This window comes from Pseudophryne corroboree, chromosome 12 (assembly GCF_028390025.1).
Source record: "Pseudophryne corroboree isolate aPseCor3 chromosome 12, aPseCor3.hap2, whole genome shotgun sequence".
In the NCBI taxonomy this organism is placed as follows: Eukaryota; Metazoa; Chordata; class Amphibia; order Anura; family Myobatrachidae; genus Pseudophryne; species Pseudophryne corroboree.
The window spans coordinates 72,130,609-72,156,368 of record NC_086455.1 but is presented as its reverse complement, the minus strand read 5'-3'; the positions used below and the strand labels follow the sequence as shown (position 1 = coordinate 72,156,368).

The 25,760-nt window shown below is 46.9% G+C and overlaps 1 protein-coding gene across 5 annotated transcripts in view; it reads left to right on the top strand.

Annotated features, from left to right (window-relative positions):
- SPTBN5 (spectrin beta, non-erythrocytic 5) overlaps positions 1-25,760 on the top strand; it is a 704,607-nt gene that overhangs the window by 532,216 nt on the left and 146,631 nt on the right. For all 5 annotated transcript variants that reach the window (XM_063947637.1, XM_063947638.1, XM_063947639.1 and 2 more), the window contains 4 exons: positions 315-410; positions 2,877-2,995; positions 3,559-3,673; positions 20,081-20,194. In XM_063947637.1, the coding sequence (XP_063803707.1) occupies positions 315-410; positions 2,877-2,995; positions 3,559-3,673; positions 20,081-20,194 (444 nt within the window). The remainder of the gene's footprint in view (positions 1-314; positions 411-2,876; positions 2,996-3,558; positions 3,674-20,080; positions 20,195-25,760) is intronic.

Here is a 25,760-nt window from a genome sequence, read left to right as displayed (position 1 = left end):
GACAAAGCCATGTTGCTTGGAGAGTGGAGGGGTTTTATCCGTTCTCCTTCTCCCATGCCCTCCAAATAGATGAAATATTCCCTGTGCATTTAACTATTACATACACAGTGTACTTTTGTTTTGCTGATAAGCAGCAATACTGCAATCATTATTCATATAGGGGTGAATGCAGAGCAGATATTTTTGCCATATTTTCCAGCAATGCCTTAAACGTGTTCCACCAGCTGTCCAGCAATACTCTCTTTGTGTTGCACTCTTTCTGTAATGGCCAGGTGTGCCATAATCTATACTGTATCTCTGCATTTACTTTCCAGGAAGTAATGATAAATGTTGGGGATGTGGGCGAAGACTTTGAGCACTGTCTGCAGCTTACAAGGAAACTGAATGAGTTCCGTGGAACAGTGTCTGGGGTAAAGTATTCATTCATCCCTTTATGTACAATATATCATATTAGGTGTTTTTTAAGGTGAGCATTGTTACCGGCAAGTACTGTAACAATGGTCCTTTCAATCTATAGTCAGATCTTCAGGGAAATGTTTAGTCATTGACTACTTTAATCACGTGGGCATTAACATAAGTTGGAACAGTAATGGGGTCCCTAGGATTCTGGGCTAAGCACATCTGCTGAAATACTGGATCTGTCCAACTTGGCTAACTGTGTGTAGCAAATGGCACAAGTCTTTAATACCAGTGACACCACATGCATTGAATGCAAAACACAAAGCTGAGTGGGTATGGTGACATAGCAATTGATGGATATATGAACTTAGGTAAGTGTTAGGCAAAAATAGAGAAATGGGAAATAGATCATGTGATTAGCATTTATTAGAGAGCTAGTAAAATGCACTTACCGGGTGAAGACCATGTAAAATGTGTGTGACTGTGTTCTCTCTAAAGCCATGGTTTCCTGGTCACATTAAATACAACATTCTAAAACGATCATGTGACCTGGTCATTGTGCAATAGGAGGTATGAGAGCACTGTGAGAGGAAACTTTGAAATGTTTCAGGTGCACAACAAGTACTGTAGATTACCTGGAATGGGCTTAGTAGATATTAATATACAGTATATAGGGGTGTGTTCACTAAAGATCGAGTTTTAGATTGATTTTAAATTCTCTCTAAATAGACCGATATTGGCCCTCATTCAGTATAGATCGTTAAAGTCTGAAAATCGCAAACCAGCAAAGCGAGAGCGCAACCCTGAGAAGATGCAATCACACTTTGAGTGACAGCGTCGGGGGGGAAGGTGGCCATGGACCGTTGCGGGGGAGTGGTCCAGCCAACACAGTCGTGGCCGGACCATTTTCGTGTTGGCTGCGTGACGTCACACGCAACCGCTCCATTGGAAAAGATGCAGCGTACCATCTGCATAAGCAGCCATGCTACGTCTGCAAGGGTTCATCCTTAATTCCTGCCTCAGTGATTCAATCGCAATAGTTTTGCGATCGCAACACTGGCCTCTGATTAGCATGTTGGATGGCCTTACCCTGCGATGGGCGGCCCCCAGCCTGCTATAGAAGCAGTTGCAGATATTTTTTTCCTTTCACTGCATTTCCGACCACACAAACCACATATTTGTCATCAGCCGGGTTTCAACTGAAGTTGTAACATCGATGTCATTCGGATTTTGCAGGTGTAAATGACGTAAATTTTGGTCTTTCAGTTCAAAACTGACGGCTAAAAGAAGCTTAAACACGGCAAACGCATCCAGGGAGAAGCACTGCACAGGCCATTATGATGTGTGCCGTGTGCGTCTTAGTGTTAAAGATAAAAAAACATGCTCATAATCACACTACATGCTTATTAGCTCCTTGCCTGAGCTCAGTCCTCTTCTGTCGTTGAAGTAGTTCACGGACTTGGCAAAAAAAACAACCCGGCCATCCATTCCCAGGGACTGTCCGAAAATGACACTTCTCATGTGGGTCACTGTTATTAAAGTATATAGGAAAGTGTTAATTGGCTAACAACAGACGCTGTCATAGAAACTGTCTTCCAATTGGCTGGGAGTATCCAACTCTTAGCTAGTGATGCCTCCCTATACACTTCAATGGCAGTGAACCGTGGAAACGGATGGCCGGTTTGTTTGTTTGCCAAGTCCGTGGACTTCTTCAATGACAAAAGAGGACGAAGCACAGCAAAGGAGTTAGTAAGAATGTAGTGTGAGTATGGTTTTTTTATTTTTAATTAAAGATAATAATACTTATGGGCCCTACACATTGCGCAATCCGCCGCCGAGCTGCCCGACGGCGGATACGGGCGACGGGCGACCCGGCTGCGGGGGGCAGTGAAGGGGGGCTCCATAGCAGTGCAGGCAAATATGGACGAGATCGGGGCACCAGCAATGAACGAGCGCGGGACCGCGCATCGTTCATCGCTGGTGCCTCCACACTGAAAGATATGAACGGTATCTCGTTCATTAATGAACGAGATCGTTCATATCTTTGAGAATTATCGCCCAGTGTGTAGGGCCCATTAGTGTGTGTGCCCTGCCATTATTGAATTTTTTTTCTTGACAGTGGGACTAAAGGTACATTGGGGCCCTTAATGTTCGAGCATGCTGACACTTGTGGTTCTCCAATTGCTGGCATGCCGGTGCAGGCTTGCTGGGACTTGTAGTTCCACTCTCAAGAAGAATATTAATTCTATTTTTACTCCATTAACTCTGCATCTACCGCCAATGGGGATGCAGGAATAGCTCTGGGCCCTCAACCAAGGCCTGAAGGGTTTCCTCTTCATAAGAACTGAAAAGGAAACTCAAAAAAACTTCAAGTTTAATTCTAAAATCAAAACAGTGCACACTCTAGATTTACACAAATGTCATATAAAAAAACATGTATTTTGTATAACATGAAAAGCTTGGGTTATGTTTATCAGGAAGTGACGGTAGATGATGCCCACATAAGAGCTATTAACACTCTTGCCACTAAGTTGGAGAGGCAGAACCAGGAGGAGATGAAAACGATTTACCAGCGGAAGAAACAGCTGAATGATAAGTAAGTGATCTGTTCTGCTGTGCCCTACAATTGTATTCATGCTTGGGTTCATTTTGTTGGGAGCCAATTAACCTACCAGTATATATTTGGGAGGAAACCGGAGTACCCAGAAGAAACCCACGCAAGCATGGGGAGAATACATAAACTCCACACAGTTGGGGCCATGTTGGGAATCGAACCCATGACGTCAGTACTGTGAGGCAGTAACGCTAACCATTACACCGTCCGCGCTGCCATATTGTTGCATCTTTGTAGCGGTCGCACTGTAATCCTAGATAGTCACATTTTTTATAGTCAAAAACATTCTGATGGCAAACCTATAATGCTTCAGTAAAAAGCTTTTGTGGTATTGGTTTATATAACACAGGACAGAAGTATTACTTATTTATTACCAGTTATTTATGTAGCGCACACATATTTTGCAGCGCTTTACACAGAATATTTCCTGCTGCTATTTTCCATGAGGCGGTGTAACTGGTCCTTAAATGCTCAATTTACCTTTTTTTTAGTTTTGTTTGAAGCACATATGTGATATTGTAAGTTGGATGCCATGTCTTCTGTAGGTGGAACAGTTTCCATGGTGATCTAAACAAATATCGCAAGGCGCTAGAGGGAGCACTGGAAATTCACGCCTTGATCCGTGAAATTGACGACATCAATGAGAGGATGACTGAAAAGGTACAGGGGAAAGTATGAGAGAAAGGATGATATGTAGAGGAAAATATTAGTTCATATCAGAGTGTATGTGTGGTCTTAGAGAGTTATTGTGAGGCTGCTAAGTGTATTTGTGATCTAAAGTCTACTAATCTATTGGCACATTGCGATACCGCAGCAGGGGCTGTTTTGAGTATTACGATAACAGAGAATGGAATAAAAGATTGTTTCTTTAGCTAATTTCATATGGGTGTGACACTTCTTTGTAATACAGCCATATCTGACTCTGAATTCACCTAATCCAAAGATCAAGGATGGTATTATTAACATAGGTTACTCAGCTAAACACTTATGCAGCCGTGTGTTTCTACTTTCACACAATGCACATACTGAAGCGGAGATAGTTCAGACCTTGCAGAGAGATAAAGTATCATCCAATCAGCTTGTAAATGTTATTTTACAGGCATTGTAAAAAATGACAGAAGTGGATTGGCTGATACTTTTTCTCTCTCCACCTTTTGATACATCTCCCCCCTGACTCACTGTTCTGTGAGAAAGCTGGCACAAAAAAATGGTGATAGAACCTTTCCCAAATGATAATGTTGTAAAGAAGAAGATATAGTGCTAGCGAGCAAGAGTCAATCTACTGCAGGCATGTCCAAACTGCGGCCCTCCAGCTGTTGAGAAACTACACATCCCAGCATGCCCTGACACAGCTTTAGCATTCTCTGGCAGTAAAACTGTGTCAGGGCATGCTGGGATATGTAGTTTCTCAACAGCTGGAGTTTGGACATGCCTGATCTACTGGACAGTTGAATATACCAGTTACAGTAGCAGGCCATTGTTAAGGACTGGGATAATCTTCACTGGTTAAATTCAACTTAGAGGGTAAAATCACCACCCCTCTCTCTAGCAGCAATCACTCTTGGCTTATTGGGAGGATCTTAATACAAAAGTGTCAGAATGTAAGGATATTAAGGTAATGGTGAAGACAGCAGTATGACCTAGTCTGTAATGCCCTTTATACACGTTACGCCACACAGTAATTGCGCCCCTTATTTACATAATGCCACACATTAATGCCCCTTACACATATGCAACACATTAGTAGTGCCCTCATACACATAATGCCACACAGTAATGCCTCTTACACATATGCCCCACATTAGTAATGCTATTACATACATAATGCACACAGTAATGCCCCTTACACATATGCCCCACATTAGTAATGCTATTACATACATAATGCACACAGTAATGCCCCTTACACATATGCCCCACATTAGTAATGTTGTTACACACATAATGCACACAGTAATGCCCCTTACACATATGCCCCACATTAGTAATGCTACTACATACATAATGCACACAGTAATGCCCCTTACACATATGCCCCACATTAGTAATGCTATTACATACATAATGCACACAGTAATGCCCCTTACACATATGCCCCACATTAGTAATGTTGTTACACACATAATGCACACAGTAATGCCCCTTACACATATGCCCCACATTAGTAATGCTGTTACACACATAATGCACACATTAATGCCCCTTACACATATGCCACACATTAGTAATGCTATTACATACATAATGCACACAGTAATGCCCCTTACACATATGCCCCACATTAGTAATGCTATTACACACATAATGCACACAGTAATGCCCCTTACACATATGCCCCACATTAGTAATGCTATTACACATATAATGCACACAGTAATGCCCCTTACACACATGCCCCACATTAGTAATGCTATTACATACATAATGCACACAGTAATGCCCCTTACACATATGCCCCACATTAGTAATGCTATTACACACATAATGCACACAGTAATGCCCCTTACACATATGCCCCACATTAGTAATGCTATTACACACATAATGCACACAGTAATGCCCCTTACACATATGCCCCACATTAGTAATGCTATTACACACATAATGCACACAGTAATGCCCCTTACACATATGCCCCACATTAGTAATGCTATTACCCACATAATGCACACAGTAATGCCCCTTACACATATGCCCCACATTAGTAATGCTGTTACACACATAATGCACACAGTAATGCCCCTTAAACATATGTCCCACATTAGTAATGCCCTCATACACATAATGCACACAGTAATGCCCCTTACACATATGTCCCACATTAGTAATGCTATTACACACATAATGCACACAGTAATGCCCCTTACACATATGCCCCACATTAGTAATGCTAACAGCTTTTTTTTAAATTAAACTCACTTTTGGTTGCTGGTAGTCAGTGTGTGCTGTGCCCACCCCTGCAGCTCCGTAAATCCTTGACTGTGTTTTCTGGGGTGGGGGTGGGAGGTTGGGCGGCATTGTGGCTGCATGGAGACAGTATCTCCGCAAAGGCCCTTGGGTAGAGGAGCTGCTGCTCTTGGTCATGCGCAGCGCCATCCTCCCGTGGCCATTTTTGATGCTCTCAGCTGCTCTTACTCCCGGCTCGTCAGCTCCTGCTGCTGCCGGCTCCCGGCTGAGCTACCCAGTCGGAGCTGAGAGCTCCGATTGCAGTAACTAGCCCAAAGTAGGACCTCTGCCAGGCCTATGCAGGCTTAAATATCCTTAGGCCTTCCAAATGCCCTAGACATTTGCCTATCTTGCCTATGCCTAGGGCCGGCTCTGTCTTTTGTGCCTATTACAGTCTTTTATCTAGGCGAACCTTGCATTCAAATAATCATTCCCAGGTACTATCCCGTCATATACTTAATGCCAGCAACTCATACTTGCTTACTTTTGAAAACTATTTTCAGGGAGGTTATATTTGGTAGTAGAGAGATAGTTGGTGGTAGAACGCACTGCACGAAGCACTGTTGAAGGGACATGTCTAGCTCCACATATGGGCGTGTCTATGCTTTAATGCTTGTTGCTAGATATTTCTATATTTGGGGAAATGTTGCAAGTAGTAATACTAATAGTGCTGTCTGCAGTATTGGATTTCTTGTTTGCAACTATTCGCTGTGATATTTCTTTTCTTCTCACTCAGTACAATACACATGATACATGTGATTCCTATGCACTAAATTTCAAATGCAATTTCACCTTGTGTGAATTCATCCCTAAGGATATATTTCTTGGTACAGTATATTAGATGTTATTTCATTGTGAACACTGGACTACCTGCATCTTGTAGGCCCTACCTACGTATATTTATTGGCTGTGCTGTTATCCATACCATTATAGTATCTTCCAAATCATTATAGATACCAGATACTCTTATTAAATTGTTCCCTGGACAGCTTCACAGGTCCCTACAGACCTGTCTATAGGTCGTGCATAGATACGCATCCTAAAAGGTCATTTATATTTATATGTCAAAATCATCCGTGTCTCTAATGGTCATGCTAGATTTGTGTCTCCATTCACCTAATATGTCAGCCTATGCATAAACGCCAATGACACGCCTCTCCAAATGTTGGAGCCTCAAGTCAAAGCTGCACTCAACTCTAAATACGGCCACATTGTATTACTTGTGCGTAGTATGGAAATATAGGCTGCAAATGGAATTAGGCCCAAAATGCTAAAATGAGGCTCATTGGGATAAAGTGAGGAAAGCATTTCTAATCGTCTACTCTGATTATGGTGCAATACTATTGCATTGATTATAACCTTGTATAAACATCCAGTCTGAACTCTAATATATACCTCACGTAAGTGGCTTCTGGCATGAATGGTCGACCAGGTTAAGGTCGACAGACAGTAGGTCGACCACTATTGGTCAACATTGCCATGGACAAATAGTCGACATGTGAAAATGGTCGACACGGACAGGTCAGCACATGAAAAGGTCGACATGGATTTTTTAACTGTTTTTGGTGATATTTTTTCTGTAACATGACCAGGAACCCCAATTAGTGTTCCGCTCGCCATGCTGCGGGCAAAGAGCCTGGCTCCGCTACCGCTGCACTCGGCACAGGTTACCGTTCCCAAAATGTAGTCCACGTGACTGGTAAAGTATGAAAAAGTTAAAAATCGAATTAAAAAAAAGCCACGTCGACCTGTCATGTGTCGACCATTTACATGTGCTGACCATTTGTCCATGTCGACCATGTCAATGTCGATCAATAGTGGTCGACCTAGTGACTGTCGACTTAAGTAGGTTCGACCTGCCAAGCGGATACCATGTAAGTCACCTGTTAGACAAATGCGCTTGCAAACTAGAGATGAGCGCCTGAAATTTTTCGGGTTTTGTGTTTTGGTTTTGGGTTCGGTTCCGCGGCCGTGTTTTGGGTTCGAACGCGTTTTGGCAAAACCTCACCGAATTTTTTTTGTCGGATTCGGGTGTGTTTTGGATTCGGGTGTTTTTTTCAAAAAACACTAAAAAACAGCTTAAATCATAGAATTTGGGGGTCATTTTGATCCCAAAGTATTATTAACCTCAAAAACCATAATTTACACTCATTTTCAGTCTATTCTGAATACCTCACACCTCACAATATTATTTTTAGTCCTAAAATTTGCACCGAGGTCGCTGTGTGAGTAAGATAAGCGACCCTAGTGGCCGACACAAACACCGGGCCCATCTAGGAGTGGCACTGCAGTGTCACGCAGGATGTCCCTTCCAAAAAACCCTCCCCAAACAGCACATGACGCAAAGAAAAAAAGAGGCGCAATGAGGTAGCTGTGTGAGTAAGATTAGCGACCCTAGTGGCCGACACAAACACCGGGCCCATCTAGGAGTGGCACTGCAGTGTCACGCAGGATGGCCCTTCCAAAAAACCCTCCCCAAACAGCACATGACGCAAAGAAAAAAAGAGGCGCAATGAGGTAGCTGTGTGAGTAAGATTAGCGACCCTAGTGGCCGACACAAACACCGGGCCCATCTAGGAGTGGCACTGCAGTGTCACGCAGGATGTCCCTTCCAAAAAACCCTCCCCAAACAGCACATGACGCAAAGAAAAAAAGAGGCGCAATGAGGTAGCTGTGTGAGTAAGATTAGCGACCCTAGTGGCCGACACAAACACCGGGCCCATCTAGGAGTGGCACTGCAGTGTCACGCAGGATGTCCCTTCCAAAAAACCCTCCCCAAACAGCACATGACGCAAAGAAAAAAAGAGGCGCAATGAGGTAGCTGACTGTGTGAGTAAGATTAGCGACCCTAGTGGCCGACACAAACACCGGGCCCATTTAGGAGTGGCACTGCAGTGTCACGCAGGATGTCCCTTCCAAAAAACCCTCCCCAATCAGCACATGATGCAAAGAAAAAGAAAAGAAAAAAGAGGTGCAAGATGGAATTGTCCTTGGGCCCTCCCACCCACCCTTATGTTGTATAAACAAAACAGGACATGCACACTTTAACCAACCCATCATTTCAGTGACAGGGTCTGCCACACGACTGTGACTGATATGACGGGTTGGTTTGGACCCCCCCCAAAAAAGAAGCAATTAATCTCTCCTTGCACAAACTGGCTCTACAGAGGCAAGATGTCCACCTCATCTTCACCCTCCGATATATCACCGTGTACATCCCCCTCCTCACAGATTATCAATTCGTCCCCACTGGAATCCACCATCTCAGCTCCCTGTGTACTTTGTGGAGGCAATTGCTGCTGGTCAATGTCTCCGCGGAGGAATTGATTATAATTCATTTTAATGAACATCATCTTCTCCACATTTTCTGGATGTAACCTCGTACGCCGATTGCTGACAAGGTGAGCGGCGGCACTAAACACTCTTTCGGAGTACACACTTGTGGGAGGGCAACTTAGGTAGAATAAAGCCAGTTTGTGCAAGGGCCTCCAAATTGCCTCTTTTTCCTGCCAGTATAAGTACGGACTGTGTGACGTGCCTACTTGGATGCGGTCACTCATATAATCCTCCACCATTCTATCAATGTTGAGAGAATCATATGCAGTGACAGTAGACGACATGTCCGTAATCGTTGTCAGGTCCTTCAGTCCGGACCAGATGTCAGCATCAGCAGTCGCTCCAGACTGCCCTGCATCACCGCCAGCGGGTGGGCTCGGAATTCTGAGCCTTTTCCTCGCACCCCCAGTTGCGGGAGAATGTGAAGGAGGAGATGTTGACAGGTCGCGTTCCGCTTGACTTGACAATTTTGTCACCAGCAGGTCTTTCAACCCCAGCAGACTTGTGTCTGCCGGAAAGAGAGATCCAAGGTAGGCTTTAAATCTAGGATCGAGCACGGTGGCCAAAATGTAGTGCTCTGATTTCAACAGATTGACCACCCGTGAATCCTTGTTAAGCGAATTAAGGGCTCCATCCACAAGTCCCACATGCCTAGCGGAATCGCTCCGTGTTAGCTCCTCCTTCAATGTCTCCAGCTTCTTCTGCAAAAGCCTGATGAGGGGAATGACCTGACTCAGGCTGGCAGTGTCTGAACTGACTTCACGTGTGGCAAGTTCAAAGGGCATCAGAACCTTGCACAACGTTGAAATCATTCTCCACTGCGCTTGAGACAGGTGCATTCCACCTACTATATCGTGCTCAATTGTATAGGCTTGAATGGCCTTTTGCTGCTCCTCCAACCTCTGAAGCATATAGAGGGTTGAATTCCACCTCGTTACCACTTCTTGCTTCAGATGATGGCAGGGCAGGTTCAGTAGTTTTTGGTGGTGCTCCAGTCTTCTGTACGTGGTGCCTGTACGCCGAAAGTGTCCCGCAATTCTTCTGGCCACCGACAGCATCTCTTGCACGCCCCTGTCGTTTTTTAAAAAATTCTGCACCACCAAATTCAAGGTATGTGCAAAACATGGGACGTGCTGGAATTTGCCCATATTTAATGCACACACAATATTGCTGGCGTTGTCCGTTGCCACAAATCCACAGGAGAGTCCAATTGGGGTAAGCCATTCCGCGATGATCTTCCTCAGTTGCCGTAAGAGGTTTTCAGCTGTGTGCGTATTCTGGAAACCGGTGATACAAAGCGTAGCCTGCCTAGGAAAGAGTTGGCGTTTGCGAGATGCTGCTACTGGTGCCGCCGCTGCTGTTCTTGCGGCGGGAGTCCATACATCTACCCAGTGGGCTGTCACAGTCATATAGTCCTGACCCTGCCCTGCTCCACTTGTCCACATGTCCGTGGTTAAGTGGACATTGGGTACAGCTGCATTTTTTAGGACACTGGTGACTCTTTTTCTGAGGTCTGTGTACATTTTCGGTATCGCCTGCCTAGAGAAATGGAACCTAGATGGTATTTGGTACCGGGGACACAGTACCTCCAACAAGTCTCTAGTTGGCTCTGCAGTAATGATGGATACCGGAACCACGTTTCTCACCACCCAGGATGCCAAGGCCTCAGTTATCCGCTTTGCAGTAGGATGACTGCTGTGATATTTCATCTTCCTCGCAAAGGACTGTTGAACAGTCAATTGCTTACTGGAAGTAGTACAAGTGGGCTTACGACTTCCCCTCTGGGATGACCATCGACTCCCAGCGGCAACAACAGCAGCGCCAGCAGCAGTAGGCGTTACACGCAAGGATGCATCGGAGGAATCCCAGGCAGGAGAGGACTCGTCAGAATTGCCAGTGACATGGCCTGCAGGACTATTGGCATTCCTGGGGAAGGAGGAAATTGACACTGAGGGAGTTGGTGGGGTGGTTTGCGTGAGCTTGGTTACAAGAGGAAGGGATTTACTGGTCAGTGGACTGCTTCCGCTGTCACCCAAAGTTTTTGAACTTGTCACTGACTTATTATGAATGCGCTGCAGGTGACGTATAAGGGAGGATGTTCCGAGGTGGTTAACGTCCTTACCCCTACTTATTACAGCTTGACAAAGGGAACACACGGCTTGACACCTGTTGTCCGCATTTCTGGTGAAATACCTCCACACCGAAGAGCTGATTTTTTTGGTATTTTCACCTGGCATGTCAACGGCCATATTCCTCCCACGGACAACAGGTGTCTCCCCGGGTGCCTGACTTAAACAAACCACCTCACCATCAGAATCCTCCTGGTCAATTTCCTCCCCAGCGCCAGCAACACCCATATCCTCCTCATCCTGGTGTACTTCAACACTGACATCTTCAATCTGACTATCAGGAACTGGACTGCGGGTGCTCCTTCCAGCACTTGCAGGGGGCGTGCAAATGGTGGAAGGCGCATGCTCTTCACGTCCAGTGTTGGGAAGGTCAGGCATCGCAACCGACACAATTGGACTCTCCTTGTGGATTTGGGATTTCGAAGAATGCACAGTTCTTTGCTGTGCTGCTTTTGCCAGCTTGAGTCTTTTCATTTTTCTAGCGAGAGGCTGAGTGCTTCCATCCTCATGTGAAGCTGAACCACTAGCCATGAACATAGGCCAGGGCCTCAGCCGTTCCTTGCCACTCCGTGTCGTAAATGGCATATTGGCAAGTTTACGCTTCTCCTCCGACAATTTTATTTTAGGTTTTGGAGTCCTTTTTTTTCTGATATTTGGTGTTTTGGATTTGACATGCTCTGTACTATGACATTGGGCATCGGCCTTGGCAGACGACGTTGCTGGCATTTCATCGTCTCGGCCATGACTAGTGGCAGCAGCTTCAGCACGAGGTGGAAGTGGATCTTGATCTTTCCCTAATTTTGGAACCTCAACATTTTTGTTCTCCATATTTTAATAGGCACAACTAAAAGGCACCTCAGGTAAACAATGGAGATGGATACTAGTATACAATTATGGACTGCCTGCCGAGTGCAGACACAGAGGTAGCCACAGCCGTGAACTACCGTACTGTACTGTGTCTGCTGCTAATATAGACTGGTTGATAAAGAGATGTCTATGTAACTATGTATGTATAAAGAAGAAAGAAAAAAAAACCACGGTTAGGTGGTATACAATTATGGACGGACTGCCTGCCGAGTGCAGACACAGAGGTAGCCACAGCCGTGAACTACCGTACTGTACTGTGTCTGCTGCTAATATAGACTGGTTGATAAAGAGATGTCTATGTAACTATGTATGTATAAAGAAGAAAGAAAAAAAAACCACGGTTAGGTGGTATACAATTATGGACGGACTGCCTGCCGAGTGCAGACACAGAGGTAGCCACAGCCGTGAACTACCGTACTGTACTGTGTCTGCTGCTAATATAGACTGGTTGATAAAGAGATGTCTATGTAACTATGTATGTATAAAGAAGAAAGAAAAAAAAACCACGGTTAGGTGGTATACAATTATGGACGGACTGCCTGCCGAGTGCAGACACAGAGGTAGCCACAGCCGTGAACTACCGTACTGTACTGTGTCTGCTGCTAATATAGACTGGTTGATAAAGAGATGTCTATGTAACTATGTATGTATAAAGAAGAAAGAAAAAAAAACCACGGTTAGGTGGTATACAATTATGGACGGACTGCCTGCCGAGTGCAGACACAGAGGTAGCCACAGCCGTGAACTACCGTACTGTACTGTGTCTGCTGCTAATATAGACTGGTTGATAAAGAGATGTCGTAGTAGTATGTATGTATAAAGAAGAAAAAAAAACCACGGTTAGGTGGTATACAATTATGGACGGACTGCCTGCCGAGTGCAGACACAGAGGTAGCCACAGCCGTGAACTACCGTACTGTGTCTGCTGCGACTGGATGATAAATGATATAAAAAATATATATATATCACTACTGCAGCCGGACAGGTATATATTATATAATGACGGACCTGCTGGACACTGTCTGTCAGCAGAATGAGTTTTATTTTTATAGAATAAAAAAAAAACAACACACAAGTGAAGTCACACGACGAGTGTTTAACTTTTTCAGGCAATCACAATATAAGTATACTACTAACTATACTGGTGATCAGTGTGGTCAGGTCACTGGTCAGTCACACTGGCAGTGGCACTCCTGCAGCAAAAGTGTGCACTGTTTAATTTTAATATAATATTATGTACTCCTGGCTCCTGCTATAACCTATAACTGGCACTGCAGTGCTCCCCAGTCTCCCCCACAATTATAAGCTGTGTGAGCTGAGCAGTCAGACAGATATATAATATATATAGATGATGCAGCACACTGGGCTGAGCCTGAGCAGTGCACACAGATATGGTATGTGACTGAGTCACTGTGTGTATCGCTTTTTTCAGGCAGAGAACGGATATATTAAATAAACTGCACTGTCTGGTGGTCACTCACTATATAATATTATGTACTCCTGGCTCCTGCTATAACCTATAACTGGCACTGCAGTGCTCCCCAGTCTCCCCCACAATTATAAGCTGTGTGAGCTGAGCAGTCAGACAGATATATAATATATATAGATGATGCAGCACACTGGGCTGAGCCTGAGCAGTGCACACAGATATGGTATGTGACTGAGTCACTGTGTGTATCGCTTTTTTCAGGCAGAGAACGGATATATTAATAAACTGCACTGTCTGGTGGTCACTCACTATATAATATTATGTACTCCTGGCTCCTGCTATAACCTATAACTGGCACTGCAGTGCTCCCCAGTCTCCCCCACAATTATAAGCTGTGTGAGCTGAGCAGTCAGACAGATATATAATATATATAGATGATGCAGCACACTGGGCTGAGCCTGAGCAGTGCACACAGATATGGTATGTGACTGAGTCACTGTGTGTATCGCTTTTTTCAGGCAGAGAACGGATATATTAAATAAACTGCACTGTCTGGTGGTCACTCACTAGTAAACTCTCTGCACTCTCTACACTTCTACAGTACTCCTCCTAGTCCTAAGCTCCAGTAAATCTCTCTCTCTTATAATCTAAATGGAGAGGACGCCAGCCACGTCCTCTCCCTATCAATCTCAATGCACGTGTGAAAATGGCGGCGACGCGCGGCTCCTTATATAGAATCCGAGTCTCGCGATAGAATCCGAGCCTCGCGAGAATCCGACAGCGTCATGATGACGTTCGGGCGCGCTCGGGTTAACCGAGCAAGGCGGGAAGATCCGAGTCGCTCGGACCCGTGAAAAAAAACATGAAGTTCGTGCGGGTTCGGATTCAGAGAAACCGAACCCGCTCATCTCTATTGCAAACCATAAAAAGATTTAAATAAGTAAAATGAATTGTGAATGCACAATGGTACTTCCATTTTTTGGGGAACAGTCTTGTCAGTGCTTGTGTTTCCAGATTTAAAAAGGTCTGCGAGTGCTATTATTCTTAGGCACATCATTCCGGAATGTCGGACAAACGAGGTATTGTAAAAGAAGACATCTGCCTGTAAACCTGTTTCATCTCTTTCATCATAAAGCAGTTAAATTCATCACAGCGTTGGAATAATCTACTTAGATATCTGCCAGATAGCTGTTCAGGCTATTCATTGCTGCATGACTAGTCCCCAAACTCTGAGGTTTTCCAAGTTATTTTAGGAAGTCAACAAAATGAGTCTTTCATTAGCACATTCATTTGACATTTATAGCTGATCACTTTTGATCCCCTGGTGGCCTCAGGTTTCTGTATAAAGCATCTGTAGAAGTGAGAATACTGAGCTTCAGTGACTTACACATGTGCGCAATGACATCATCAATCACTGGCATCATCCAGCTACACACCCTTCTGTTTGGCGTTGTCACATATTACAATATTATAGTGCACATGCCTGTATATATTAGACAACACGTAATAGGTAGCAATATTTTACACAGACATACTTTATTATCATTACATGACTGCATGGAAAAAGTGCAGTCCTGGTTAAAATACAGTAATAACCACATACAGTAACTGAATATATAAAAATTCCAAAACAAATCACACATACCCTCATAAATAATGTACAGTTAGGTCTGGACAGGCCAGTAAAATTTTTCAGAGGTTCTTCTGGTGAGCCAAAGGCCAAATAAGGCTAGTACAGTATAGCATGCTTATTGACAAGATAATGTGTGTGTATATATATATACTGTATATATATATACACATACGACAAGAGGTGCGGTGGCACTTTAATGATAACAACGTGACTTCATTTATGCTGTGCCGCCGCCCGGGTGTGCAGTCCCGCTGCGGATTGGCATCTCACTGAGTGTCTTTCCATTTTTAAGGTAAGATGTTTGTGTTTTGTATCTTGGGGGTCATTCCGAGTTGTTCGCTCGTTGCCGATTTTCGCAACGGAGCGATTAAGGCAAAAATGCGCATGCGCATGGTACGCAGTGCGCATGCGGTATTTTAGCACAAAACTTAGTAGATTTACTCACGTCCGAACGAAGAATTTTCAGCGTTGAAGTGATCGGAGTGTGATTGACAGGAAGTGGGTGTTTCTGGGCGGAAACTGGCCGTTTTCTGGGAGTGTGCGGAAAAACGCAGGCGTGCCAGGAAAAAATTCGGGAGTGTCTGGAGAAACGGGGGAGTGGCTGGCCGAACGCAGGACGTGTTTGTGACGTCAAACCAGGAACAAAACGGCCTGAGCTGATCGCAATCTGTGAGTAGGTCTGGAGCTACTCAGAAACTGCTAAAAAAATTTCTATTCGATATTCTGCTAATCTTTCGTTCGCTATTCTGCTAAGCTAAAATACACTCCCAGAGGGCGGCGGCCTAGCGTGTGCAATGCTGCTAAAATCTGCTAGCGAGCGAACAACTCGGAATGACCCCCCTTGTCCTGATGAAAATGCCCTGAAATTAAAAGGCATTGAAGCGTTGTATTAAAAGCTGCCTCGTAACGTTGTTATCATTGGAGTGCCGCACCTCTTATCGTTTATCCATCTCCCTTTGTGAGGGCACCCATTTCATTACCATTGTAAGTGACCGTGCCAGGTCCTCCTGCAGTCTGTATATATATATATATATATATATATATATACATACATTAGGGGGATTATTCAAATTCGCAGTACACCCTTTTGTTTAAAAAACTGTGCAGGAAATGGGAGGCATTTATGGTTCAAATGTTACAACACTTTTTTTGTTGGAATTACAGGCTGTACTGTTAATAAAATAAAGGACAGTCATTTATTGTGTGGGCTTTGTCCACGTTGTGGGCTCTTCACGAAGGATGCCAAAACCATTCTTGAGGTTGTCTTGTCAGTAGCACTTTTTTGGACGACCACTGTAAGCCACAGTCCCAGTTTCTCGGAATATGGAAATTAGGCACCTGACAGTGTTAAGTGAAACTGAAGGTCTTTCTGGGTGCGGTTGTTAAAATCTGCAGCTATGACATGGAAACTTAATTCTCCATACATCAAAATGACCTCAATTCTCTCTTTTGTCAAAGCCATCTTCAGTTACCTGCAACAAAAAAAGTATTGTAACTTTGTTTGAACAATAACTGCAACAAAGCCCATTGCAGTTTTGCTGCGCTGGCCACGCAGTGGGCTTGGTGGCTTGCTGCGCTCGCCATAGGTTCTATTCCCGCTGTATGGGTGTAGTGGGCATCCACGAGTGGGAATAGACCGCTGGGATCCTGAGCGGCGGTAAAATAACCGCATCCCTGCGAGGGCTGTATGTTCCATAATTGATTAAACAAATATTGCTATTGAATTCGACCTTTAAATGTAAAAGACTAAAGCTATATATGCAGCTGCTAATATACTTAATTGGACAATTGTGGTTCATTAGGTCCCAACCCTGACCTGTTCATAACATTCCCAAACCACAGCCTAGGCCATGTTACGCCTCTTTTCTGGTAGCCTGCACCAATCTGGGACTGTTTCTCAAAAACCATGATTATCAAATGGTGTTCGAAACTGATATAGTACATCAACGCCGCAACTTCAATCCCTGTATACCTGTATGGAAACATACTATACCCGCTACTGTTATCCTGAAGTTGGGTTCATGCTCCAGCAATGTGTACCCAGCCGCCCCAACGGTTTGTGCACCTTTTTACACAGCAGAATACACATGATGCTGTGCCAAATGTGACAGCTGCTGAGCCTTCTACACAGGTACCGCGTGCCTCAGTTAGCTGCTGCCTTTCTCCCACATGCTGCTGCTGAGCCAAATGGAGCCAAATTCCAGACAGTCCCCGCTGCTGCTGGAGAGTAGACATGTCTGCCGAGGACCCGGAGCGCAGACCTGCTCCCGTGCTAATGCTAGCAGCTGGAAACATTGTCTTCCGCACAGTCCCTGTCAAAGTTGGAGGAGAGATCACAGACAGTCACTCCAGTGGTGGTGACGTGGACTTTGTGGGAGGCAGTGGCACTGCCGGATGTTAACTTTACCATGGGAGCATGTCTGGGGTCCAGGGGGGTCGCACGCTGCCTTTTTTTGCAGCTGTGTGATCGGGTCTGAACAGCGGATGTGTATACACCGCAATGTGCAGGCGCGTCGACCGCCGGCGACGGGGATCGCCGGGCAGCGTCAAAACTAACGAAGAAATCGATGCACCAGCGATCTCAAGAAAATTGACAGGCAGAAGGCGTTCGTGGGTGGCAACTCACCATTTTCAGGGAGTGTCCGGAAAAACGCAGGCGCGCCCTGCCGTTCAGGAGGAGGATTCCTAATGTCAGCATCGGCCCAGATCATGGCAGCCGCTGAGTAAGTCCTGGGCAGTGCTGAAATTGCACAAACTTTTGTTTGTGCAGCTCACTGCACAGCCGATCGCACCCCTACACAGCAATTACCCCCTCCCCTGTAGGTGGTGATTACCTGGTCGCAGCAGTGCAAAAAAACCGCAGGCGTGCAACCAGGTCTGTGAATGACACCCAGGTTCTCTGCAGACATGTCTACTCTCCAGCGGTTGTGACTGTGCTGGAGGTGGGAACAGTTCCATGTTCTGAACTTGTACTAGCTAAATAGATGCATACCTGTAAATGGGTGGATGCATACCAATAGATGGATGGATGCATACCTTTAGGTGGATGGATGCATACATACCTGTAGATGGATGGATGCATACCTGTAGATGGATGGATGCATACCTGTAGGTGGATGGATGCATACCTGTAAATGGATGGATGCATACCTGTAGATGGATGGATGCATACCTGTAGGTGGATGGATGCATACCTTTAGGTGGATGGATGCATACCTTTAGGTGGATGGATGCATACCTTTAGGTGGATGGATGCATACATACCTGTAGATGGATGGATGCATACCTGTAGGTGGATGGATGCATACCTGTAAATGGGTGGATGCATACCTGTAGATGGATGGATGCATACCTGTAGGTGGATGGATGCATACCTGTAGGTGGATGGATGCATACCTGTAGGTGGATGGATGCATACCTGTAGATGGATGAATGTATACCTGTAGGTGGATGGAGGCATACCTGTAGATAGATGGATGCATACCTGTAGGTGGGTGGATACATACCTGTAGGTGGATGGATGCATACCTGTAGGTGGATGGATGCATACCTGTAGGTGGATGGATGCATACCTGTAGGTGGATGGATGCATACCTGTAGGTGGATGGATGCATACCTGTAGGTGGATGGATGCATACCTGTAGATGGGTGGATGCATACCTGTAGATGGGTGGATGCATACCTGTAGATGGATGGATGCATACCTGTAGGTGGGTGGATGCATACCTGTAGATGGGTGGATGCATACCTGTAGATGGATGGATGCATACCTGTTGGTGGATGGATGCATACCTGTTGGTGGATGGATGCATACTTGTAGGTGGTTGGATGTATACCTGTAAATGGGTGGATGCATACCTGTAGATGGATGGATGCATACCTGTAGATGGATGGATGCATACCTGTAGGTGGATGGATGGATGCATACCTGTAGGTGGATGGATGCATACCTGTAGGTGGATGGATGCATACCTGTAGATGGATGGATGCATACCTGTAGATGGATGGATTCATACCTGTAGATGGATGGACAGATGGATACCTGAAGATGAATGGATACCAGCAGATATATATGGATACCTGTGTATGGATAGCTAGTTAATAGATCTTGTACTTAGATATATACAGTATTAGTCCGGCACACTTTCTGCTGGATATAGGGGGTAATTCCAAGTTGATTGCAGCAGGAATTTTGTTAGCAGTTGGGCAAAACCATGTGCACTGCAGGGGAGGCAGATTTAACATGTGCAGAGAGAGATACATTTGGGTGTGGTGTGTTCAATCTGCAATCTAAATTGCAGTGTAAAAATAAAGCAGCCAGTATTTACCCTGCACAGAAACAAAATAACCCACCCAAATCTAACTCTTTCTGCACATGTTATATCTGCCTCCCCTGCAGTGCACGTGGTTTTGCCCAACTGCTAACAAAATTCCTGCTGCGATCAACTTGGAATTACCCCCATAATCCTTTGTTAAAAGGGGAATTTTACCTATGAAATGTTGTTTGTTCTGCAAATTTGTTCTGTGACTTGAGCCTTATTCAGAGATGGACGCAGCTGCTGCGTTCGCATGCAGCGACTGCGTCGATATGATCTGCAAGAGCAAAATCTGCAACCAACTCTGAATAGACCCCTTAGTCAACGAATGCAAGTTGTATTACTATGTGAGGATTGCACGATATAGCCACCAGCTTGTACCATCTTACACTGTCCCTTCTTCCTCTCTAGAGTGTGCTTATGCAGGCCCTTGACTACGGGAAGGATGTAGAGAGTGTTACCAATTTAATCAGAAGACATGAGGAAACTATTCGAGACATCAAAGTTATCCAGACACAGAAAGAGGTATGAGATGCAGGAAATACTAGAAGCTATATTATTTAAAAAAAATAAAAAAAAATCCTTGTAAAGTAAATGTTTTCCACCTGGACCAATTTTATGTCTGTGTCAGTTTTCTTGAGACAGAATTATTTTATTAATGAATAATGAGCTAGCAATATATTGAAAATACTTACATTAAAACAATATTTAGTTTTTTTCCCAGTAGCACACTGTGGAGTAAACTGACAAAACATCACAGAACCTTTGCAGGTTGGAGCGCATATATATAAATACAGGATAAGGATTCTGCACTTCTGGAGAGGAGTTTGGTGCAGTAAAGGCAGGTCAGGTTACCGACCGCGGCATTCTGATGTTTAGAATCCCGACAGAGGTCAGGTGAATATGCTAAGCCTTACCGCAGCCTAAATCTAGCCCCCCACCCCCTTTCTTGCAGCCGAACCCTAACCCTCCCCGGTAATGCCTAAATCTAACCCCGCCTTCTGGCAGCCTAAACCTAACCCTCCTTCCTCGCCAGGGACGTGAGATAAGCTAAATGGCTCAGGAGGCACTGGCTAGCACCAGAGCCAGATTTACATGCAATATACAGTATGAGCCAAAAGCGTACATCTGGGCATTATACACAGGTGCAGCAGTATAAACGCCTGGAAATTTGGTGAGTTTTGGTCAGAGATGTGCGGAAAAGATACACAGGTGAGGCACTGCCTCACCCGCCATAGACCTTTTACTCCAGAGTTTTGGCTATAAAAATAATTTGAATAATACAAAGAAGATATTTAGAACAAATTCTTTGTATTTTTTATATACTTTATACAGTCAAAACTCTGGCACAAACGTTAGTATGACAGGAAAGGGTCTGCCTCACCTGCCTCACCCCACCGCCCGTCACTGCCCCTCGCAGCCTAACCCTCCCCATGGGTGCCTAAACTTACCCCCCCCCCCCAGCCTAAACATAACCCCCCCTTCCCGTAGCCTAACCCTAACCTTCCCCCCCCACAGCCTAAACCTAATTCCTACCCCGGCAGCTTACCTCTCCAGTGGCCCGGCAATCGCTTTTTAGGGATGCCGGCGCCGGGATTGTGATCTCATTCGGGATGCCAGTGTCTGGATTCCGGCGTCTGTATTTTGACTGCAGGAATCCTGACCATATCCCCTCAGGATAGCACACACACAAACAAAATTGACACCTTAATTAAGACGCTGCTATGTCCCCACAGTCTCAAGATTAATTTAGGCTATAAATTAGGCTAAACATAGAAGTATTTTAGGAGAAAAAGTGCAATGTTGGACTTTTGCACAGTGCACCTGCCGGCACAGAGAGGCGCTGCCCCAGGAAATGAGAGTAGGAGCGCCTTTGCTGTGTGCTGGGTAGTTCATTATTGCACAGCCATGCAAAATCAAGTGTGCTATTAATATGACCTCCAGTAGGTTTACAAGGAGAGGATCATGGGTAATCCATCTATTTGGAATATGTTATCGGCAGCAGCAGCAGCAGGTGAAATACGCTTAATGACCACTTTATAAAGAATTATTTTAACCATAGCACTATAGGCCTGATTTTGAGTCTGACACAGCTCCTTTTTATCCGGCTGCCACTGCCTGCTTGCTATCTTATTCTAATGCAAGTATTCTTGTGTCTATGTAAGGGTGCTGGTACGGTGTAATGCCTGCGACCGTGCAAGTGTACCGCTTCTTACCTCAAAATGCTTCTCATGTTCAGACCACTCTATTTCGGCTTGTCCGAGCAAAATTCTTCTTCAGGGCCTCTACCCGGGGCTCAGTCTAGGAAACCGACGGCTAAAGGAGACAAGGGACACTATCACTGTATGCTCACTCCTTCCACGCCAGGGAAAAGTGGCACACCGGGGTGGCCGCGACGTTCACCGGTTAGGTGAATGTCATCATCGGCCCGTGGGCCTCAGCCACCCAAAATGTCACCTACTCGGCACTTGCGCACCTAGGTGAGAGCGAGCCCGCTAGGCCTAGCAGGTTCTCGCGACAGGCGCTCAACGCGGACAAGGACACACACCCACAGAGTATACTCACACTGGTACTCTTGTCAACTTGCTTGTCGCGAATCTCTGCTCCTGGAGAGAAAATGACAGCAGCCTCCCTACAAACTAAACAATGGCAAACAACGGAACTGAGCCTATTCACTATGAACTTCAAACAGTGTAACTTGGTTGGCTACTTCACCTAGCTCCAATAAACAGGACAAGCAAATACAGGACCACAGTATGAATACAATACAAATGAGGGTTACCTTTCCAGTCCGGTCCGATGCAGATTCCGCTACCTCGCACCAAGAGGATAATCCCTGATACACCCGAACTCCCTACGGGGATCGCCGTCCACTCCGGCACCCGGATATAGGCCGTGCGAAACCGGACGGTCTCTCCACAGCCCCCTCCGAGCACCAAATGCGCGTCCAAGATACGAGGGTCAGCCGACCCTCCGTACTTGACCTACAATGGGCCCAACGCGAGTTGCCACACAGCCCACTCGCAGGGGTATCCAAAGAGCGGGGCTCAGCCTGTACCAGGAACACCTCCCCTGGTGTGACTGTCCTGGAACACAGACCCCCACAGCCGAGGTTAGGATTAGGGTCCTAGCTCTCCTTGGCCTATTGCCAATGTTCCCCCTTCCCTGGCCTAACACGTGACAGACAAGCGGTGTCCCCCTTTACCCTGGTTATGGCACAGACCTAGAGCCTGACTGCAGCCTCAGGCCTAGTGCCTGCCTAACTCGTCGCTGGTTGGGTGACCGGGGCCTAAAGCCCGGGGTAACCTTATGCTCCCTTTTCTGCAGACTCCCTAGGGCCTGATGCCCTCTATAGTACCCCCAGGCCTAGTGCCTGATATGTCGCCCGGGCCTAGTGCCCGCCTACCGCACTGGAAGAGGTGGCTTGGGCCTAACGCCCAAACCCCCGTGACAGAGAATGACCCCAAACTCCTAACTGCATTCGGGCCTATTGCCCGTACGTGCCCACGGGCCTAGTGCCCGACACCCTGGTGGCTTAGGGAGGAAGTGAGACTCTCGGCACAAGGCCGCTTACCAGACCGTAGGGAGAGGCTGCAGTGGGGAGCTTCGTTAGCTCTTTTGCCTCCCACACACTGCAGCACTCTCCACCGGACCTCCGTGTGGGCTTCCCGGGCTCTTCTTCCTCGCCGGCCGCCTCGGCGTCTTCTTTTCCTCGGGCGCCGCCTCTTGTTCCCCACTGCCGTCTCTTCTTCCTCCTTCTTCTTCCGCCGCCTCTTCTCCTCGGCCGCTTCTTCTTCTCTACTGGAGCTCTTCACTGCTCCAGGTCCGGCGCCGACTGACCGCTCCTGCTCCTGATTGGCTCCCGCCCGGCGCCACACTCACCTCGCCGCGCCGTGATTGGAGGGGTTTGAATCCCAGCGGATGCAAGCCCCTCCGTGCCGGAACCTCGCCGCGACGCCGCCTCATCTTGTGTCCCGCCGCTGTCTGTCCGGGGAGACGGAGGTGAGCAACCTCCCCCGTTCCCTCAGCCTGGCGTCCTCTCACATTCCCCCCCCCTGTTTCCTTTGTAGTCCCTTCAAAGATGTGAGCCGCTGCCCACTCAAAGTTTGGATCCGCAAAACGGGGGGCCCGTACTCCCAACGTCGTTCGGGTTGAACGCCTGGGCAGGGTTGCTGAGGCCGGAGCAGAAGCCTCCGGGTCAGCACCCTCGGCTGACCTTCCCGATGGCGGGGGCTCTGGTGCCACTTCAGGTGGTGGAACCCACCAATCATCTTCATCCAATTCAGGGGTAGTCACTGGGACTGTCCCAATGGGGGACAGATCCTCGAAGAGGCAGGGGCGCAGCATGTTCCGATGCAAAGTGCGGGCACGTCCACTCCCGTCTTCTGCCTTTACTTCATAAACGGGGTTGTCAGGAGACACTCGCCGCTGCACAATGTAAGGCATCACCTCCCATCGTTCACTCAACTTGTTCCCAGGCCGCTTCTCTCGGACTAACACTCTTTGCCCCTCAGCGAATGGTCCTCCCAACGTCCTTCCGGGGCTGGGATGTAGTTTGGACCCGATGTTCCCCGCCGCCACTTCCCGGGCAAATGTCAGGCAGCGTTTCTGCTCCTCAATCCATCCACTGTGCGTCCACTGATCCTCCACTGGCAGGGACAGATCAAGATCTTGCAGTTCCTTCCCTGGTCGGCCAAACAGCAAGAAATACGGCGAGAACCCAGTGGTCCGGTGCACTCTGTTGTTATACACCCACACCAATTCCGGAACAAAGTCGGGCCAGCGCCGCTTCTTGTCAGCCTCCAGGACCCTCAGCATTTGTAGCAACGTCCGGTTGAATCGCTCACAGGCCCCATTTCCCTGTGGGTGGTACGGGGTGGTCCTTGATTTGTGCATGCCATAGGTGCGGCACAGCCGCTCCATCACCCAACCTTGGAAGCACGCGCCTTGATCGGAATGGACGCGCTCTGGGCAGCCATACCTACGGATAAAATGTTCGACAATAGCCTTGGCCGCCGCGTCGGCCGTCTGGTCCATGGTAGGGACAACCACCGTGAATTTGGTAAAGTGGTCGGTCATCACAATAGCATACTGGTACCCACGCACCGATTCCCCTATCAAGACATAGTCCACCATGAGGAGCTCAAGGGGTCTGGTGGTCCTAATGGTCTGCACCGGTGCCCGTTGCTCGCCACCTTTGGTAACAGCACACCTCCTACAGGTCTGACACACACCCTCCACCAGGGCCTGCAAGCCTGGGAAGAAATACTGACGACGGATCCATTGTAGTGTCTTTTCCGCCCCAAAATGGGCACCTTCTTCGTGTGCTTCGGTCACCAGATCACGGGCTAAATCTCTAGGGAGAACGATCTGCCACACCTTCCGAAGCTCGTGCTCGAGGTAAGCCTGCCGGCATAACACCCCTCCTCGTATGGCCAATCGATCCCACTGATGTATCAGCTTCTTACCCCACGGGCTAAGCTGCAGCCTCTCCGACGAGGAAGGCCAGTGATCCCGTTCCTTCCACCCACGTACACACTGCACCTCCTGGCCCTGCCCTTGTTCTATGGCCCAATCCGGCAAGGTCTTCTGTAGCAGAATTCCGCATGTCACCTTGGGCTCTGTCGAGATGGGGATCATTCTGGTAAGGTCAGGGATCTCCTGCCCCTCCCTCTCTTCATCCGTGGGACCAGTAGGCAACCCCACCGGATAGCGGGACAAGGCATCCGCATTCGTATTCGCCTTTCCCAGGCGATATCGAATTTTAAGGGAGAATTTGGCCAAGCGAGCCACCCAACGCTGCTCCAGAGCGCCCAACTTAGCTGTATTCAGGTGTGACAGGGGGTTGTTATCCGTGACCACTTCGAAGTCGGCGGCGGTCAGGTACTCTGCAAACTTTTCGGTGACCGCCCAGACGACCGCCAGCAATTCTAGCTTGAACAAGCTGTAGTTGTCGGGATTCCGCTCCGACTCCCGGAGGCTCCGACTCCCATAAGCAATAACTCGTTCCTGGCCCTCCTGTAGCTTGGAGAGTACAGCCCCCAGGCCTTGGTGACTCCCGTCAGTGTACAATATAAAGGACTTATCAAAG